The 19,849-nt window shown below is 49.5% G+C and overlaps 1 protein-coding gene across 1 annotated transcript; it reads right to left on the bottom strand.

The window, feature by feature from the left end:
- Positions 1-398: 398 nt before the first annotated feature.
- Positions 399-19,629, bottom strand: MYO1H (myosin IH). The gene is made up of 32 exons (XM_053993857.1): positions 19,468-19,629; positions 18,338-18,496; positions 17,421-17,536; positions 16,881-17,079; positions 16,364-16,444; positions 15,654-15,833; positions 15,197-15,295; positions 14,511-14,624; positions 14,164-14,235; positions 13,356-13,475; positions 12,991-13,058; positions 12,529-12,634; positions 11,938-12,018; positions 11,554-11,645; positions 10,109-10,203; positions 9,859-9,905; positions 9,574-9,654; positions 8,798-8,903; positions 8,435-8,552; positions 8,057-8,170; positions 7,665-7,741; positions 7,098-7,166; positions 6,433-6,517; positions 5,768-5,927; positions 5,312-5,395; positions 4,738-4,831; positions 4,160-4,215; positions 3,593-3,728; positions 2,753-2,820; positions 2,187-2,284; positions 1,173-1,272; positions 399-598 (listed from the first exon to the last, which is right to left on the bottom strand). The coding sequence occupies exons 1-32, from the start codon at positions 19,612-19,614 to the stop codon at positions 575-577; spliced, it is 3,246 nt and encodes a 1,081-aa protein (XP_053849832.1). The 5' UTR covers positions 19,615-19,629; the 3' UTR covers positions 399-574.
- Positions 19,630-19,849: the final 220 nt, after the last annotated feature.

Below are 19,849 nucleotides of genomic sequence, written 5' to 3'. Positions count from 1 at the left end.
CATGCGTGTCACTTTATTACTCACTTGGAGCTCGATGGCCTCATGGGCTGTGTGGCTGGAGGAACTTTTGGGATGAAATACCAGATCTCCATCCTAATTAATGTCAGTTTGACCTCCCAGCCCTGCCTGTGGGAGAGGCCCCAGCTGTTGGGATTCTCTCTGGTCAGTCTGCCTTGACAAAAGTTGGTTTTAGACCGGGGTTAACACTGCTCTGCACTTCTTGCAGTGCTCCTGAGTAGTGACTCAAAGTACAGCTAGAGAAGCCTTTTGACTTCTGTCCTGATCCTTCCTGACCTCTCAGAGATGGAGGCTTTACCTTGGAAGTTTGGGCATAAATGTCCCTGTGATCACGTAACAAGCATCTCCTTCCAGGAACGTTACAGCAACATCAGGGATTTTATTTATCTATAGTTGAATAATTTTAAGCTATAAAAAAATGAGCCTAAAAGATGCAAACAAACTCTCAAATCACAGCAGCCCTGTGGCATCAGAGATTCCAGGGGAGATGTGAGGGCTGGTCTCATCCTGCAGGCTCCTTTCTGTTCCCAGCCATGGGAACAGGGGCTGGTTCTCATCAAGACTTTCTCGGGGTTGACACCTGGGAGGAGAAGAGGAAGGAGCCATTAAATCAGGAATCCTCAAGATGCCTGGAAGAGAGGTGGTGGTGGAGTTTCTGTTTGCCCATTGGTACATAGAGACAATTCCCTCCATCTTGTCTGCAGGATGGAGAACTCCACTTGGAATTCTTCTTGGAGCTTCAGCTCCTCAGAAGACCTGCTTGGGTGACAAGAAATGCCTTCCCTCCATGCCCCAACCCATTTCAGGCGTAACTTGGTTGAGGGAGGCAGCAAGAGTTAGAAAACATCCCCTGAGGCCTCATTTTGCTGGTGCACATTGAGTTTGGGTCAGACTCAATTCTCTAAGTGCCCACACCAGTAACCAGCCTTGCTCCCCCATCCCTGGGCCAATTCCTGCACAATCCCTGGAGCTGCAGCTCCCAGCACTGTCGTGGATCACCTCGTGCAGGTGACACTGACGGCGTGGTCACCTCCTGCTTTGGGAGGGGTCCCAGTCCCTCCTGGGCTCCCAGGAAGGGGGGGCTGTGCTCTGTGCAGGTGGAGATCCAAAGGAGGAAGCACCAGGTGCCTCCCTGGGCTCAGCTGAGGCCTTACCACTGTGAGCTGCCCAGTTTTGTCCTTGAAGACCTGAGGCTCTGGCCCCACGGTGAACACCATGGTCCCCTCCTTCCCGGAGCCGACGCGGAACCGGAGGCTGGAAGCACAGAATGCCCCTGGAGAGCTCTCCCCACAAGAGGCTTTGCTCTAAACCCCCTTTATTTCTGTTCCCTGGGCAAATCTCGTTAGAGCAGCAGATCAGAGCCTCCAGCTTAGGTGAATTTCCTAAACAATTGCATTATCCCAGCGAGCCCAAGGGGTTGATGAATGGAGCAAAGCTGCCCAGCCTGGGCTTTTGAGTGTTCCTGGTGCAATTAAGCACTGGAAGCTAAGCAGATCTGACCTGGAGAAAAGCACTGAGCACACCAAATCTAATTAGAGCTGAAACGCAAAGGCCAGGCTGAAAAGCTGGAGCAGAAGTGCAGGTTTCACCTGCCAGCTCCAATTCCCAGAGAGGTTGGAGACACGGACTGCATCCACCTGCCAGGAGCTCGGGGCTGGGACTGGGAGGAATCACATTTTGGGCCTCCTCAATCCTTCTGGGAGAGGAGCATTTGTCCTGAGGTGACCCACAGCTTCCCAGCTGGCTTTCCTGAAGCTAATGGGATCCCCTGTGGTACCACCTGACCTCATGCCCAGGTCACATCAGAAAAACTGAAAATAAAAAGTGGGTTTAAAGTACAATCACCTAGAAATAAGTTGGGTTTAGGCAGGTGGGGCATGGGCAGCTGTCAGAGCACAGCAGCATTCCTAGCAAAGTACAAGGACTCATTAGCCTGGGAAAAAGGTTGGAATGATTTTTTAACACATTTTCTCTCAGTACATCCCATTTCATCTCCCTGTGCCTCTGGAAGTCACAAAAACAGAGATGCTGCTGCACCAGACCTGTCCAGCTTTGGGCACTGTCTGCTGGAATGATGTTAACAGTCTTGACCTAGTCCAGGCCTAAAAGGTTTTCCCATAAAATTGAGCCTGTCCAGTGCTACCCATCCACCTTCCTGCCTTCCTTACCTTCCCTTCACCACTTTAACAAGGCTTTGCTTGTTGGCCAATATGCAGAGCTTGGTCACTGTCTCAAAGATGTGCTCACACTGCAGTATCACATCTCCCTGGAAACAAAAAAAGAGGGATAAAGTCACCTGGCATCACCCCAGCACGTGATGGTGCAGAGAAACTCCTTTGGGATGCCAGAGCAGTGACTACCAAACAGAAGTGACCAATTTAAACACCCTCTCCAGGGATTATTTAGGATTTATTTGGTCTAAAAAAAGGCAGAAGCATGTCCAGAGAAGGGGATGGAAATGGGAAGGGTGTGGAGAATCAGCCAGAGCAGGAGGGGCTGAGGGAGCTCAGCCTGGAGAAAAGGAGGCTCAGGGGGAATCTTCTCATTCTCCACCACTCCCTGGCAGGTTGGGATTCCACGTGAAAGTTTTCATGTTGAGACAGCAAGGATGTAAAGGCCTGGCTGATTAGACACTGAATAAACATCAGGAATTGTGTCCTCCCAGGAGTTTATAGGATGGTATTGGAAGCATCAGCCCCATGACCTCACTTTAACCACCATCCCAATTTCCTACCTTCTGCTTGTTGTCCTCGGGAACATGAATGACCACGATCCCATCACTCAGGTTACTGGTCGAGATCCCTTCAAAAGAACCCCAAAATTAGAGGGAAAACCTACCAAACCCAGCTCCACACCACCCTCAGCTCCTTCCCCCAGGAGAAGCAACTCCAGCCCCATGTGGTTACAGGGGAAATCACATTCCTGAAGGAGGGCTCTATCCTTCCTAAGACTGAAGAATATTCCCATTCTTAGAGCAAAACATACAAAGCCCCTACTTTGATTAATTAATCTGAATTTTCAAAATATCTTCTGAAGGTCCCTTTATGTCACCCATTGTCCATAGCAGAATTCCAGCAGTGGTGATTTAAACCCCTGCATGAGCTGTTTGCCTCAAACTTTTCCCTGGTGCCTTGGTTTTGGGAACAGAAGAGGGGGAATGATCCATTCTACCCCTGAAGTGTAGTTCCAACAGTGCCAGGATTAAAATATGTCCATAAAGCAGAGAAGGAAAGGTTTGGGTTATTTTTTCTCCCTTCTATGTCAGTAGAAAGTGATGTCTGCCTACATTTAAACATTTCAAGGAACTTTTACTCATAAAATCATCCTTCAAGGCTTTGCCCAGCCTCCAGGAAAAGAGGGACAGATCATTCAAATATCTTTGCAAGACAAAGTCTCAGAATGTCATCCTTCCTAAGGGATGCCTGGCAGGACAGGAAACCCCACAACAACTCATAGAATCATCATGGAACGGTTTGGGTTGGAAGGAACGTTTAGGATCATCCCATTCCACCTGTCCCAGTGGTCCAGGTTGCTCCTGGACCATCCAGCCTTGGACAATGACTCCCACTGGTACCTTTCAGTGTGGAATACTCGATTTTCTGTTTGATCTTGGCCATCTCCACCACGTAGGCCGAACTCTGGGTCAGCACCAGGAGCCGCTCCCGCGCCTTGAACCCGTTCCTGTCATATTTTATCACGGGGGTCACATACTGAAAACAACGAGTTGGAATCAGCATTTCCACTACTGCAAGCTCCTGCTCCAGGGGTTTGGATTTTCCTGACTGGAAGCAGCTCAGAGAGGAGCAGTTCTGCCCGTGGAGCTGCAGGTCCCAGCTCACAAGGATCTCGATTCCCTACACTGGGAAATTCAGGAGGCAGAACCCTGGGAATGATGGGGTCCCTGTGCCCTCTATGCCATAACCATGGGAAGTGCAGGGACACTCCAGCTCTGCTCCTGCCCTGGACAGGGCTAGGAATGTTCTTTTTCATTAAATAAATTTTAATTAGGTGTATTTTGAGACCTATCTCAAATTTAAAAGCAAGGAAATGGGGGCTCTGCTACTCTTCATTGGTCCCTGTGTGAGCAACCAGCTCCAGGACTCCAGTGAAGGGAATTCCAAGAGTTCTGTCCTTCCCTTACCTTGATGTTCTCCCCACGGATGAGCTGCAGCACTTTGGGGTTTAGGTCATTCTCTTCTGAGGAGCAAACCAGAAAGAGAAACTGGGTGTGGGTGCCAGAGCCACAGCCACAGCCAGACACTCCTCACCCCCCAGCAAACTCCAGAGAGCTGCTTTAGCTGTCTTCATCCCAACTGGCTTTTCCCCCTTGGAATGCTCCCTCCCAAACTGAGGGTGGTCACCTCCAGCTGCTCCCAACCCCATTTTGGTGACTTTTCCTGCCTGACAAGTAAATTCACACTGAGAGTTTCTGCCTGTTCTTGAGTCTGCTGTTGGTTCAGACCCTGGTCCATCCCAGCCCCCAGGGAATTCTGCTCAGGTTTAGGGCTTTCTGTCCCAGAGGGATCCCAGTACCCCCAGTTTGAGAACAATCCAGCAGTGATGTCACATCACTCAATGTGACAGGGAGGAACTCCAATGGCAGGTGATGCTGCCTCTGCCAGGAGGGAATTTCTCTTGGAAAAGAGTCTGTTTGGTCAGGCAGGAATTTACAGAGCCAGGAGCACGTGGTTGAGGGCTCCAGGGGTTTGCTGAACTCACTCAGGCGGGTCTCCAGGAAGGGCTGGCTGAGGCTCTCCAGGTACCCCTCCTTTTTCCCACTGAACACAGCGCTGGTCACCACCTTCTGCTGCAGCTGATGGGAGAAGGAACAGCCTTTACCCTCAGAATTCCACCACTGGGAACATCAGCAGGGACAATGCAAACACTGCTACTCCACAGCATCCTTCTGCTCACACATTGCCCACCCGACTCATGGAATCTTGGAATTGTGCTGCTTTTCTTCTGGCAGCTTTGGGTTATTCCCATGTCACCCCAAATGAAGAGGCAGCAGGGAAAATCCTACAGATTTTTTATATTTATGGCTCTTTTCCAATTATATGGAGAGCAGATTTTATGCCATAAATTAAGCTCCATCTGTCTGCTCTCTCCATTATGAGGGACAGTGGAGGAAATCCCTGGCTCCGGGAGTTTGCTCTCCTGTGATGAGAAGTTTGCTCTTATCCCTGAGGAACTGATTGGAGCAGCAGGATCAGAGGTGCTGCCTGTGTCCCAGGTGATCCTTAGGGATCACACCTGTTTGAACTCCCACATTTGCATTCCAGGGGTTGCTTACCTGCACTTTCCTCTCGGCAGTGAGCCCTCGGCAGTATTTCCTCACCAGGTTCCTCGTGCAGATTTTCTGGAGCATCTCAGATGTCTGCATTAAAAAACCCAGGAAAAAAATAAAGTAGGGAAGTTGTACAAACAGCTCTGCCTGTGCCACGAGCCTAGAACCCCATGGGATTAATTATGTCTTTGTTAGGGCTTGTGAGTTCACTCTTCTGTCAGTACATTTTCCCTTTTTATTGCTTAAACCAACAGGGAGCTTCCTCATTTCTCCTGGAAATGACCAACCACTGTGCTATTCCTCCCATTCCCACTCAAACACAGCAGATCTTGGGGTTTTCCAAAGGCTCTGAACAGAGGATGAGCCAGCAGCAGATCATTTTCTCCCACCTGGAATGTGCACACACATGGCCACCAAACAGGGCCCCCTTCCACCTCTCCCAAAGCCTCTAGAACCCCTCACCTCTTCCAGGATGGAGGGAGGCTGGAGCCAGCTCTTGTCCAAGACATTTTTTGGGAGGTGGTCTCGGAGCTTCATCAGGTAGTGGTACTGTGAAAGCCTCACAAAGTCCCTGTTCTCTGGGCAAAGGGGTTTCTTCCGATTGATGAAGCCGTTTATGAACCTACAGGAAATATCCCATGACCTCCAGAAATCCATGGAAATGAGGGGAGGGACAGATGAACACAAAAGCCTAAGGATCACTGGTGTTAACACTGAGGGTCAGCCATGGAAATCTCAAGCTTTAAAATATTCTAAATATCAAACTTGGTGTTTACCAAGTTCTGTTGGCCAAACCACAACGCTTTGGAGTTCAGAAGGAATCAGCTCAGGAGCTGGGTTTAGGGCAGTGGGGAGGGAGGATGAAGAGAATGGAGGGGCATGAAAAAAATGACGAGGAAATTTTTCCCTGTGATGATGGTGAGGCCCTGGCACAGGTTCCCAGAGAAGCTGTGGTTGCCCCTGGATCCCTGGAAGTGTCCAAGGCCAGGTTGGACAGGGCTTGGAGCAGCCTGGGCTAGTGGAAGGTGTCCCCTTGGCAGGGGGTGGGACTGGATGGGCTTGAAGATCCCTTCCAACCCAACCCATTCTGGGATGCTGTGGTTGGGCAATATGGTTGGGACAGTTACTTCCTGATGGTCTGCACTGCCCACGTCCTCTTCTTGGCCGCCCTCCGTGCCAGGGCTCCTCTCCAGCAGGCCTCCAGCTTGATTGCTGCAAGAGGGAATCAGAGCTGGGCCTTGGCCTTCACATTCACCCAGCAGAAGTTAAAACTGGTTGTTTTGCAGCTCTAAAAAACCAGCTGGTGGGAACAGCGAGTTTGGAACGTTTTCTTCTCCGTGGTGGATCAAGTTCCACCCGTGCTGTGGGGCTCAGCATCAAGGCCAGGCCTTGTCCCTGCTCTGCCTCCTGCTGTCCCTGCCCACAGCCCAGAAAGCTGCTCTGAGCCTGCACTTTACATCAGCCTGCTGTGATAAGAGGGTTTTTTTCTCCCAGCAGCCGAGGATCAACCCCCAGGTACCCCAGAATGTCCCCAGTGTGTGACAGAAGGCGCTGCTGCTGCTCACAGCTGCTCCCACAGCTGAGGCCAAGAGCAGCTCGTGGTGTGAGGGTCCAAGCAGAACTAAAGGAACCTCTGGAAAAGCTCTGGGAATGCTCTGGGTGCGGCTGCCACCTCCTCTGACCCCAACAGCACCAAGTTCTGCCCACGGCACCACAGATTTGGGACCTCCCAAGGCTCCAGCCCCTGTGGAAAGCCCAGCCCCAAAAGAACCCCCCATTGCAGAGCCCGTACCTGCTTTCCTCTTCTTCTCGTACGCTCTTTTCCCGAGGAATCCTTTATATTTGGCCTGGAGTCTTGAAACTGGAAAGAAGGCAGAGACATCACTGGCACCTGCAGGGTCAGGGTGGTGAGGAGCCGAGTTCCTGCCCTCCATGGCACAGGGGACAGAGGGGCCACAACGCCAACGGGACCAGAAGCAGCCCCCGTAGGCAGCACGCCCTTCAGTTATGCTTTTCAAGGAACAGGCACCCCTGGGATGAGACAGAAGAGATCCCAATCCCAAGGGAAAGGCTCTTGGTGCATCAGGGCATGGACAGGGAGGTACTCATAGGACTGAGGAGCTCCAAAGAAGTCACGTAACCATGACTCAAGCAGGGATTTCCCCCCAGCCTGGAGCAACTTCACTGAGTTTTCCATGGATTCTGAGAGCTATGCAGACCAGGGCTGGGAGAGACCTTAAAGCCCATCCCATTCCACCCCCTCCCATGGGTTGGGACACCTTCCACCATCCCAGGTTGCTCCAAGTCCCACCCAAGCCAGAGCCAGGAAGGCCCCAGACCAAGGGAACTGGAACCTTACTCAGCAGGTGCTTTCTGTACTCAAAGGCATCTTCTGTGGCAAACAGGGTCTTTGGGAAACGGATGAATATTTTGGTTCTGAAAAAGAGACCAGGAGCAGATTATCCATGGTGAGCCATCCTTCCAGCTGCCCTGAGCAGGCTCAGAGCCCCCCAGACAGCTGTAATGCCACCCAAGCCTGAGCTGTCTCGGGCTGCCCAGGGAAGCAGCAGAAGCTGGAGCCCTAACCCACAGCTGGAAGAAATGAGGCTGGATTCAAGCTCCCATGGAAACAGGTAAAAATAATGAGGAAATTTGTGCATCTGGGGGTTTTATCTCTCTCCTTGCTCCTGTCACAGACAGGACAGAGGACCCAGGACAGCAAACACTGAGCAGCCAGAGCAAGGAATTTACCTTCCTAATTTGTACTCCTCAGGCTTGTAACCAATGTGTTTGATGAGTCTCTCCACACCCTCTGCTGCTGGCCCATGCCAGTGTGGCCAGGTAGCTGGACAGAGAGATTTGTACCTGAAACATCAGCAGCACATCAATGCAAATGACCTGAAATTTGAGGAGCCCCTTCCTGAAACTACCCCTGAAATTCCCTCTGCTTTACTCAAGACAGAAGATGCCAACACAGATCAAACTGATGCAGACAGGACACAGGCAAAGGATATTTCTGAAGCGCAAGGGGTTCTGCTGACAACTCTCACTACTGGGGTTGGAGTTTTGCTTGCTCTGCAGCCCTCAGGGGGCAGGATTACCTGGCCAGAGGGGAAGCAGCTCCCTCACCTTTGCAGGAAGAGCTCGTACTTGCGCCGGTACGCGAAGCCGGCCCGTCTCACCCGCAGGTGCTCCATCAGCCCCAGGTACTTCACCTGGTGTCGGATCAGGAAATCATCAAACTTCCCTGCAGCAAGAGCACACCTCCACAGGTCAGCTCTGTCTGGGGAAGCTCACCCACGTGCCCATGTGTTGGGGGACATCAGGAAGGAAACAAATCCCCAATTACCCACGGGGACAAATTTGCTGCCAGCTTAACCAGGCTGTTTAAACACAAACACATATCCACAACATACACACACTGCACCCTGCTCCAAAGAAATCCCTCTGTCCATTCCTTGCACTCAGCAGAGCCTTCAGCCCCAGCCTCACCAGGCTCCTTGTTCTCATTGGGTTTGATGCAGCGGATGTACGAGGGCTCCTTGGACATCAGGATCTCAATCAGACTTGTCAGACTGTTCTTGAACTGGGTTGCAACCTAAGACAGCATCAAAAGGACCTCCTGAGCTCTGGGACTCTTCCCTGCAGGAAGGGAAATTGACTCCCTGCATCCAGCCTAAGCCTGGAAGCAGAAGCTGATGGAGCATTGGTAGCCTGGAGTTTTTGGAGCTTTGGAGTTGTGGCAGAGCTGAGCTGGAGCATTTGAGCCCTGGCCATGCAGCTGGACACACCAGGCACCCCTTCAGAGCCCCCTGCTCCTTGGGGGATGTGCTATGGGATGTCACTTTGCTGGCTGCTGTCTCAGCAGCACCACTGTTCCTCTGCCAGGGGGCTCTCAGGGGTGGATGGCAGCAAAAAACATCCACCAAGTGCAGGAGTCCCAGAATCCCACAATTTATAGGGTGGGAAGGGACCTCTGGAGATCACCCAGTCCAGCCTCCTACCAAGGCAGGGTCACTCAAAGCAGGTGACACAGGAATGTGTCCAGGGGGGTTTGGAATGACTCCAGGCCCTCCCTGTGCAGCTGTCCCAGGGCTCTGCCACCCTCCATGGAAAGCTCTTCCTCAGGCTGAGGCAGAACTTGTTGTGGTTTAGCTTATGTTGTGTTTTAATTTATGACCATGAGGACTGAGGAAGGGATCAGTGATTAAACCAAGGCCTGGGGAGCTGAGTTGATATTCAGAATTAAGAATAAAGACAGAACTCACAGTCTCTGGTCTCCTCCTGTTGTCCAGTTCTGACAGGAGGAAACAATCCCTGATGATGCTGTTCTTGGAGTTGCACAGCACCTAAATCAGGAGGAGATAAAAGTTGTCCTATTGAGCAGCCCTTCTACTCCTCCTGGGAGCAGCACAGCCCTGAGAACGTGCACAGAGATGCCTAAAGATCAGTGCTAAAGAGAAAAGGATGTTTTTGTTTGCTACAGAGAGTAAATAAATCTTCTGCACCAAGCAGGTGATATAAAAGAACAGCATCCCTTTTTTTGTGCTTACCTCCTTCAGGTTTCTGTACAGCAGATCATTATTCTTCTCCAGAAACCCTGAAAAGAAAAATTGAATTAAAAGGAAATAAAAAAAGAAAACCAGAACATTCACATCCTCAAAATTCTCACTGCAGCCACATTTAAGACTTCCAGGTCTGCCTGCAGAGGGCAGGTATTTTATAATTCCTCTTCCCATCAGGTCACCATCACCCACAGCAGTTCAGGAGCTCAGGAGCTCCAGCCTGGCTGCTCTCACTCACCCACAGCACAGTAGGTGACCTCTCCTGCGTAGTGGAGGAGGCGGAAATCCACCCAGTCGATGGATTTCCGCGTCTTCTGATCCGCCAGCTTGCGCCTGCCGGGGGAAAACCCAACAAAACACCAGGAGAAAGAGCAGCAAAGAGATTCCCTCAGCTTGGGGACAGCCACGGCTGGGGGACAGCTGGAAATGTGGTGTTTGATCCTATTGATGGGGCTCTGACTGTGGAGTAATGGCCCTTGAGCAAAACATCATCTCTCCCTGCTGGCAGCTCCCACAAACTCCTCAGGATAGCTGGGATCTACTCATTGCCATTTGGCAGTGATCACCCGTTCCAGAAATATTAAGATTTCCTCCCATAACAACAATTTAAATACATTTCTACTGCTTATGTGGGGGGAAAAAACCACCAGCTCCCTCAACCCCAAAGTGAACCCAGGGGGGAAAGGATTTCAGACATTTTGCCCTAGAGCAAGAACCCAAATACAAAGGAGGAATCCAAGTGTTTGAGAATAGCAGGAACATTTTAGAAAGCAAGGATTCCTGGAGGGGAAAAAAAAAAAGAACCAAACAAGAAAAAAAAAAAAAAGAGCAACTTCACAGTTGAAGTTTCAGCTTTGTAAGCAGTCACAAACAGCAGAGCTGAGTGTCACAACAGCACGTTCGTGTATCAAAGCTCCTTCCAAGAGCAGATCCCGTGGAAGTAGCTCCAGCACTTCTATTTAAAGCTTTTAATCAGGCAGAACAGCATTACGGCACATTGTGGTGACAAGGAAGTTGGCTACAAATTTTCCACTTGGCTGTGGTGGAGTTCAGAGCTGCAGGAACAGTGACAGCTCAGCACTGTGACTCTCAATTGATGACTTGTCACAGCCCTTCAGCAGCTTCTGCAGGGAAGTGCCAGCACAGCCCCGGCGCCAACGCGCTCAGCTGCCACCAAAATGGGATCCAAACCCCCTCCAAATGGAGTATGAACCAAAATGTCACTCATCTGGGGGAGAGGAGCACGAGCATTTTCTCTCCTCTTCGTACTCCAAGCTCACACAGAACAAGATGGGTGTAAATATTTACATATCTCCCCTCAGTCTCAGGCATTTGGCTCCTTGTCACAACATTTTCAGCTTTCCCTGGAGTCCCTGGGGACCAAAGCCATCTATGGCCAAAGCTATTTAACCTTCCTGGGCTAAAATCCTGGGCCCAATGCCAGGAGCCCCTAACTTTGGTGTGGAATGACAGACTCAAAGCTCAGCATCAGAGCAGTGAAGAGACAGAGCCCTGCTCACACCTCCCAGCACCCTGGATCCACCAGCGGAGATTTCCCACATCAGACACTGGGTGGGCTCTTGGATTCCCTTGGGGACAAGGCAGAGATTGTTCCCTCCCCAGCCCTGGCATGGATATGGGATGGGAAGGGTCTGGGATAGGATACAGAGGGTAAATGCATACGTCACGAAGTGGGCATGATCTCCTACTTTCTCTTCCAGCTTTTCCAAGAAGCTCAAATCAGTCGCTTCCCCAGGCCGTAAACACTCCTCATCCTGGAACAGCAGGCACTGGATCAGAGCTGCTCTGAGCTCACATTCCCTCCTCAACAACATTTAGGACAACTTTGTCCCACAAACCCAAAGCTCCGTTGCAGGGGAAGCAGAACATCCCCCACCTTTAACTCTCCCCAAAGCCTCTCATCCTCTGGGTGTTTGCTACAGGAATCAGTGTTTATGTTCTGGGTAACACAGACCCATCCCATAATTAGAGGGGAAAATGTGATTAAGAACCATTAGAGCAAAGGCACCAGCCTGCATTTTAATTTAGCACAAACTCTGTTCTTACCAGGATGGAGATTATTCCTTTGTGCTTCTGCTCAACCAAGTCACAGATTATTTTGTTGTTAAAATACGGGATTGGTTCCCACTGGAAAAGGGAAAAAGGAAGAACAGTTTTAGATGAAGGCCTTTTCTTTGCAATTTTTAAAGTTCTTTGGAACTTAAATAAGATACAGTCTCAGATCCCAGTGCAATGAGTGGTGTGAATTAGGATCCACTGAGGGAAAAGGTGACAGCACAGTGATCCATGATCCTACTCCAGAGTTCTCCTCCTTCCAGCAGCCCACATCATCCTCTTGTTCTCTACATAAATCCTCTCCATCTTCCCATGTTTTACACTGCTGGAATTCCTTATTCTCCAGGGACATTGTCACTGCTGAGCATCTGAGTTTTGGGGAAGGTCCTACTTCTTCCTTAAATGATGTCAATTAAATCTGGGCTAAATTGCACTTCAAAAGGGCTACAGAAAGAGACCCCTGCAAATCCTACACTTCCCATGGGAACAATAACAATCTAAAAAAGCAGGATGACTTTGGTGATCAAAAGCATTCAGTGTAATGGCAGTTCAAAGGGAAAAGGAGGGGGAAATATCATTTACCTCAATGCCTTCCAGTTCATATTCCTCCTGCTCTGCCTTCAGGGTCATCTCAATCAGCAGCTGCTGCAGCTTCTCATTGCAGTAATTAATGCAGAACTGCTCAAAACTTCAGGGAGGTTAAATGAGCAGCAGGTTTGATGTGTTCCAGGGGCAGTTTTGCTTCTTCCCCCATGGACTAAACCAGCCATTCCCATATAGAGACCAAACCCCCATTTCCACAGGGATCAAATTTCCCATTTTTACACGGACCAAACCCCCATTCCCACACAAAAAAGCCCAACTCTTGTTCCCACACTGTTACACCACAGCCCAAGGCAAAGCTTTTCCTGGGGTCCAGCAAACCCCTGCACCCAGGTTCTAGTGCCCTGTACCTTACCCTGCTGGGCTGAGGGCACAGTCAAAAATTCATGCAGGAATGTCCTGTAGCCCCAGGTCACCCCAAATCCCAGGAACAGCCCGTACCTGTTTGTGTCCAGCACTTCAAAGCCATAAATATCCAGCAGGCCAATAACTGTTTTCTGAGTCGAGTCCTGTCAAAAACACCCCTGCTCTGCCATTGCTCCTTCCCTGCAGGTGGCTGCTCTCACCTGAATTTCAAACTTTCTCTTTCAGAGAAATCTCAGTGGAGAAGCCACTTTAAGGCAGGTAATGAACTGCTAAAACTGTTTAACAGGGAGCAGCTAAGGGGTTTTCCAGCTCAGGGCAGGGGGATGTCCCAGCAGCAATTATCCAACATCCCAGATACTTGGTGATGAGGGTTGTGGGGCCTTTCTGGAGAAACTGCTCAGCATTTTAGGAGTAGTCAGGACCCCAGACAAGAAACCAACCTTGTTGGCAAGAGAGCCATTGATTTTGTTGACCAGCCAAGTGAAAGTCCTTCCATAAATTGCCTTTGCCATGGCGTCCCGGGCGTAGAACGCCAGATCCACATTCAGTGGGCTGAGCACCTGGAAATAAAGATATCCCAGAGAGGATGAACACCACGGGGGATCAGAGCAAACTTCTGCACAGCCAGGTCACATCTGTGGCCTGGAGAAGCAGCCACATTGTCCTACAGCACAGCACAGCCACCCCTGAACTGCAGCTGTTCCTGCAGGGCGTTAGAATGGGATCATCTTTAAGGTCCTTTCCAAGCCAAACCACTCTGGAATTCCCTGATTTTCCCTACAGCTTTATTTTCCACCAGTGTTCCTTCAGCCTGGTGTATCCCCACCTGCCAGCAGGTTTGGGGCACTACGTTTTGGTGAGTATTAATTTAGACAAAGTGGGAAAATATTCTGACCTCATTTTGCTTCTATATTATTAAAATAAAAATATAGAATGTTCAAAGAGTGGTTTTTACCAGTGTTTTTCTCTGTTTGTGCAGCCCAGTTTCCCAGGAAGCACCGTGGACTGGGTAAGGGGAAATTGTTTGGCTCAAATACAATTCCCTGTTCCAGCTTTTGAACAGCTCCTGCCTTGCTCAGCAATAAACCTCCAATATATTTTAGTTTAATGTCTCAGGCTGGAAGAAGGGGATGTGGAGGAAAGGGACAGTCAGAGGGATCTGGTTTACACTCAGAACTGGCTCCTCACCCACCCCCCAAGCTGGGGGTCTCCCAGATTAATCTGGGACTACAGAGAACTCCCTCGTACCTCCTCAGATCTGGCTTCGATCTTCCTGTGGGTGAGAGCTTCCTGCAGGATGGACAGGTGAGCACCCAGGAGCTGCAGGGAGAGAAATATCTGCACTCAGAGCACAGCCACAGGTCCCTGTTTAAACAAGCAGCACTGTGTGATCAGCAGGGCACAAACCCCAGCCACCCCCATCTTGGAGCCACAGGAAATAAGGAAACTTCAGGGAGAAAACTCGAGGTGATTTACAACAAGAGCTGGGCATATTTAGAGTTGCCCTTGTGCTTTTGGGAGTAAGTATTTTGTACCAATAAGAAAACCCCAGCAAGGTTCAGGTTTTCCTCCTAGCACTGGGATTTCTGAGGCACCTTGGAAATCCACTTGATCTGGGAGCCGTCGCGGATGATGGCGTGGCCATTGCTGTCCTCCTCAAACTGGATGTTCCCAAGGTGCAGGACACTGGCAACGATTCCAAAGAGATGCTGATAATGGGAGATATTCCATTAGAACATGGCTTCTCACAGCCCTGTGGGGTGCTGCTGATCTTTCCTGCCATTAATTAACAGAATTTTGGCCGGGCTGAAGGAAGTGAAGCAGAGGATCCAGTACCACCCCTGGCATCGTGCTCTTCACCACCCGCTCCCTCAATCCCAAGAATCATGAATCCCAGAGTGGTTTGGGGTGGAAAGGAACTTAGAGATCATTTAGTTCCACCCCTGCCAGAGCAGGGACACCTTCCACTAGCCCAGGTTGCTCCAAGCCCCATCCATCCATGGACAATTCCAGGGACGGGGCAGCCACAGCTTCTCTGGGCAACCTCTGCCAGGGACCCAATTTCTTCCCAATATCGAATCCAAACCTACTCTGTGGCAGTGGGAAGCCATTCCCCTTTGTCCTGCCACTCCAGGCCCTTGTCCAATGTCCCTCTCCATGTTTCTTGTCAGCCCCTTCAGGTCCTGACCACCCAAAGTGTGTCCTGTTCCATCACTTCAGGAAAAGAGCAGTGCCCTCCTCTCTGAAATCCCTTTGCTCAGTCCCTTTTAACAAGCAGTACCTCGATATCTTTTTCAGTGAAGTCAATGATGGAAAAAGCTTTCCGGACTATTTTCCAGTCATTCTTGTCATTGATAGAAAACACTTTGGCACATCGACCCTAAGCAGCAAAAGAAAGATGAATTCATACAATTAATCGGTAAAGAACTTTTATTGGCAGCAAACACAGATACTTCTGGGCACACTGCTTTAATTTCTAGTTGTCTCAGTGAGTTTTTTTCACTGTTATTAATCCTGAGCACAGCTCCTTTGATCAAATCTCTCAGTTTATACTGGAAACCCCAAATAAATCAAACCCTTGAGTGTGGAGAGCATCACCATAAATTGGCTGAAGCTGTGCAGAGCTTGATCTTCCAGCCATCCTTTATTTTTAGGGTAAGAATACCTTCTGCCCAAGCTGCATTTTCCATCCCTACAGTTCCTGATGGAGCCACAGAGCAGCTCCAGCTCCCACTGACCTGGATGAGGTACGTGTATTTCTGGGGGTTGCGCTCCAGCCCGAGCCAGCAGAGCAGATCCTTGTCTCCCCCCTCCAGCAGCTGGTAGAAAATATGGAAATTCCTCTCTCCGTGGTTTTGGTGGACAACTCGGGATTTCTCAATCAGGTAGCTGAGGATGTGCCCTCCCACTGGAGCACCCTGGCAGAGCAAAGCAGATCAACACCAAAAATATAAATATAAATAATACATTCTATAAATAATATAAATAAATATAATCTATAAAGTAAAATATAACATATAAATAAAAATATAATATAAATTATCTAAATAAATAATATAAATAAATATAAATAATCCCCTGTGATTGTTTCTTTACTCCCAGGAATGAGGAACAGGCTCAGGAAAAGTCAAATTCTGCTCTCATTTATCTGCCACCTTTTGTTTAAGAGTGTCCAGCAACAGTACAAGGATTTGCTGTCCTGTAAAAGTAACCTGAGCTTTAAAACTCTCTATCAGCTTTCCGTGGAGCACTTGCCAGGATTGCCAGCAAGGCTGGAAGTTTCCAGGATGGATAACCAGTGACCTCACCTGCAAAATGCAAGGTCTGCACAAGCAGGGTCAGAAATGTGCAGGGTAAGAATGAATAAATCCTGGGCTGCCTGCTCAGCACCCAGGAGGTTTCTCAGACACAGCTCCTTTTCCCAGTGCTCCACTGACTTTGTTCTCACCTTAAAATCAAACTGGATATCCATGTACTTCCCAAATCTGCTGGAGTTGTCGTTGCGCAGGGTTTTTGCATTCCCAAAAGCCTGAGGGTAAGCAGAGGGGTAAAGTCACTTCTCACCTCACTGGGACCAAGTAACCAAGACTTGCTGCTTCAGCCAAGTCCCATTGGATTTAGTGGGATTACAGAAATACAAACTAATGCATTTCCATAGCTTTAAAGTGGAATTCAGCTAAACCAATTACTGATTTTTCTTATCTAACCTATAACTGAGGCCCCAAGGAACTGCTGAACGGTGCAGTTTTCTTGTATTTTCTTGTATTTCTTCCAGCCATCCTCAAATCAAACCCCCAGATTTAAATTTTCGAACGTTAAATGATACTAAATCCCAAATACTCTTTCAGAGGCTGTGCCAATATTGGCCATTCTTGCTCAGGGCTGCAGATTTGCAGGGAATCCTCGAGCAGTGAGGCCACCAACTCCAACCCCTGTGCATTTTGGGCCTTCCTTTGGTTTCTCACCTCGAGGACGGGGTTGGAGAGCAGGAGCCGGTCCCGGACAGTCTGGAGCTGCTCGGTGGTGGGACAGGTGACTGCGTAGTACTGCAGGATCTTCTTGGATGCCTCTGTCTTGCCAGCCCCACTCTCGCCAGAGATGAGGATGAAGTGGTTGTTGTACTCATTGCACATCACCCTGTAGGCGTTGTCAGCTATGGCATAGCTGGGGCAGGCACAGGAGGCATTTGGAGGGGAAAGATCCATCAGGAATGGCACGGGAGGAGAAATAGCAAAGGTTTCCAAGAGTTTTTACTCCTGGTTTAATTTTACAAGTGTTGGACAGGCTCATAGAATCCCAAAATGGGTTGGAAGGGATCGTAGGGATCATCTCATTCTAGGCAGGGACACCCACTGCGAAAGTTGGGCTCAAAACCTGAGCCTGGCTCAAGGCCTGACAGTAAAAACCAGGCCTAGTGACTGTGGACACCCCCCGTGGTGGCAGTACAGCATTTCAGGGAAATCCCAAATTAGGAATACCCACAGAGATGCCATGGGAACACTCACAGGTGTGGGGGCAGCTCGAAGAAGTTCACGCCCCGATAAAGCTGCATCTGAGACACTGTGTAAATGTCCAGCTCCTGGTAGGGGTTCACAGACACGAGGAGAGAACCAATGTAGGTCTGCAGGGAGAGAGAGCCCAGTGGGACACCTGCTCCACCCCAAAATCCCAAAGGAGGAGCCAAGGGACACCTGCTCCACCCCAAAATCCCAAAGGGGGAGCCAAGGGACACCTGCTCCACCCCAAAATCCCAAAGGAGGAGCCAAGGGACACCTGCTCCACCCCAAAATCCCAAAGGAGGAGCCAAGGGATACCTGCTCCACCCCAAAATCCCAAAGGAAGAGCCAAGTACCTCAGGACATTATCCACAAACAAATGCCAAAGCTGGTACAGAGCTTGTTATGGGAGAATCAGACCAACCAAGCAGAACTCTTCCCAAACTGATACCAGACTTCTTCCAAAATCCCTTTGTTACGAGCAAAGCTGAACCATGAGAGCAAGCTCAGAGCCTGACAATTTAAATGCAAGGATTTGGGATCCCTTGGGGCTTCCAGGACCCTTTTCCTACTAAAGTTAACACAACACAAAATAAAATCCTCAGCCCTTCCCAGACAAACCTTGTCCTGCCTTCCTTCAATCACAGTGTTCCCTTTTCCATTCCCTTCCTATTTACTGCACATCCTTTAAAGTTTTACAAGGCAACTCAGAGCCAGCTGAGATTTATTTTCATGAGTTCAAGTAGGTAAATTACTCCTGGGTGATTGCTCTGCTGGGCACTACCAACACCTTGTTAGATACACAGAGGATACTCAGCTCTTCCTCCTGGACCTGACCAGCAAGGCCACCTCAGGGACATTTCAGCAGCCACAAGGCCACCTCAGGGACATTTCAGCAGCCACAAGGCCACCTCAGGGACACTTACATAGATGAGGTTCTCCTGGTAGCGCTTCCGAAGGTTGTTGAGGAAAGCAGCCTCGCTGGTGTGGGAATCCAGAAGGACAAAGTCCTGCACCCCGACCTTGTCCCGGGCTATCAGAGCCCCTTCCATGTTGGCGTCGCCGTTCTCGTCCACCTCTTCCTTCTGCAACACAAAGGTTGTGGGGTGCAGGGGCAGGAGGGGGCAGAGAGGGCCCAAACATCAGCCTTGCACAAGTAATTCCAAGAGATCTCTATTCCAGCTTGTCCAAGGATGGCAATTCCATCCAAGCTCTTCCCAGTCCAGACGTCCCAGACTCGCTGCTGTGAGCAGGAAGGAAGATCCCAGTTTCCATAAAAACTGAGACAAACCCAGCCCTGGAGATGTAGTCAGGATCTGAACACTCAATAACTCAGTCTAGCCAGAATTTTCCAGGCACAAAGTTGGAATAAACTGTGGAAGGCACCAGAAAAAACCTTTGTACAGATCTAGGCATGAAAATGGAGAAACCCTGGAAAAGGCTGCAAGGGGTTTGACTTGTAGGCAAAAAAGATTAATCCCACAGCACCATTCTGCACAAGAATGTTATTCCCAGTGCTTCCCAGCAGCAGCTCCAAGTCAGCTTTCAGTGCTGGCAGCAGATGTCCCCACACGCCAGCGAGAGGCACGGCCACTGCTGATAAAACTGATCAGAGAGGACCTGGGGACAGTTAAACCCTGCCCAGCATCCTCCATCCCTCTCCAAAGGCTGAGAGGGGCAAAAAAGGCTGTCCCTGACACAACCAAATCCTCTTGCATCCTCCAGTTCTGATTCTTTATGGCAGAAATTGACTTTATCTGAGAAATTCTCACTGCTGAGGGTCAAGCTCGATTCCCAGGCTATAAAAAGAAACTGTGCTTTTTATTTACTTCAACCAAGCTGCTAATTTCACGCTAGCAAATTAAAAAAAAAAACAGTCTTGTCTACACAATTCATACGGATTTGTCTACATCACACATATTTTGTGGTAATTCTGTGCTAAAGTTGGGTTTTCAGGTGTTTTTACAGACACCAGGATTACCTAGTTCAGAGACAAACTCCTATCCTAAGGCATAAAATGGACAGAAATGAATTCAGTACAGATGGAGCAGCTTACCTTGGAGTAAATTGCCTTGGAGTGAGCTCCGTTGGAGGGTTCCAGGCTTGGACAATCAGGGGAGGAACTGCTGAGCAGCCAGAGCAGCTCCAGGCTGTGCTCACCAGTCCAGCACCTTTGCTGCTCTCCTCCTGCCCTTGGGGACATTGGCTTGTCCCATTTTGCTGCTCCACTGCTCAAGGGGACGTTGTGGTTGTGTGTAAGGTTTTCACCAAGCACTAAAAGGACGGCGATGCTCTGTTTGTGTAGGGCCACGTCGGGTTCTACCCCCCATTTTTTTTTTTTTTTTTAGTTTAATTTTGATTTTTCTAAAGCAGAAGCTTTGCAGATTGGAAATAGGCACAAAATTGAATGTTCCTGCTGAGTTCTGGCAAGCCCTGGC

Source organism: Vidua macroura, chromosome 18, assembly GCF_024509145.1.
Source record: "Vidua macroura isolate BioBank_ID:100142 chromosome 18, ASM2450914v1, whole genome shotgun sequence".
Taxonomy (NCBI): Eukaryota; Metazoa; Chordata; class Aves; order Passeriformes; family Viduidae; genus Vidua; species Vidua macroura.
This window is presented reverse-complemented; position numbering and strand designations above follow the sequence as displayed.

Excerpts from the sequence above, each read along its gene's own strand:
- MYO1H (XM_053993857.1), bottom strand. The coding sequence starts at position 19,614 with ATGTCCCCAAGGGCAGGAGGAGAGCAGCAAAGGTGCTGGACTGGTGAG. Across the intron at positions 18,497-19,467 it reads CCAAGGCAATTTACTCCAAG|AAGGAAGAGGTGGACGAGAA; the intron begins GTAAGCTGCTCC and ends TTTGTGTTGCAG. Across the intron at positions 12,019-12,528 it reads ATGAACTGGAAGGCATTGAG|TGGGAACCAATCCCGTATTT; the intron begins GTAAATGATATT and ends TCCCTTTTCCAG.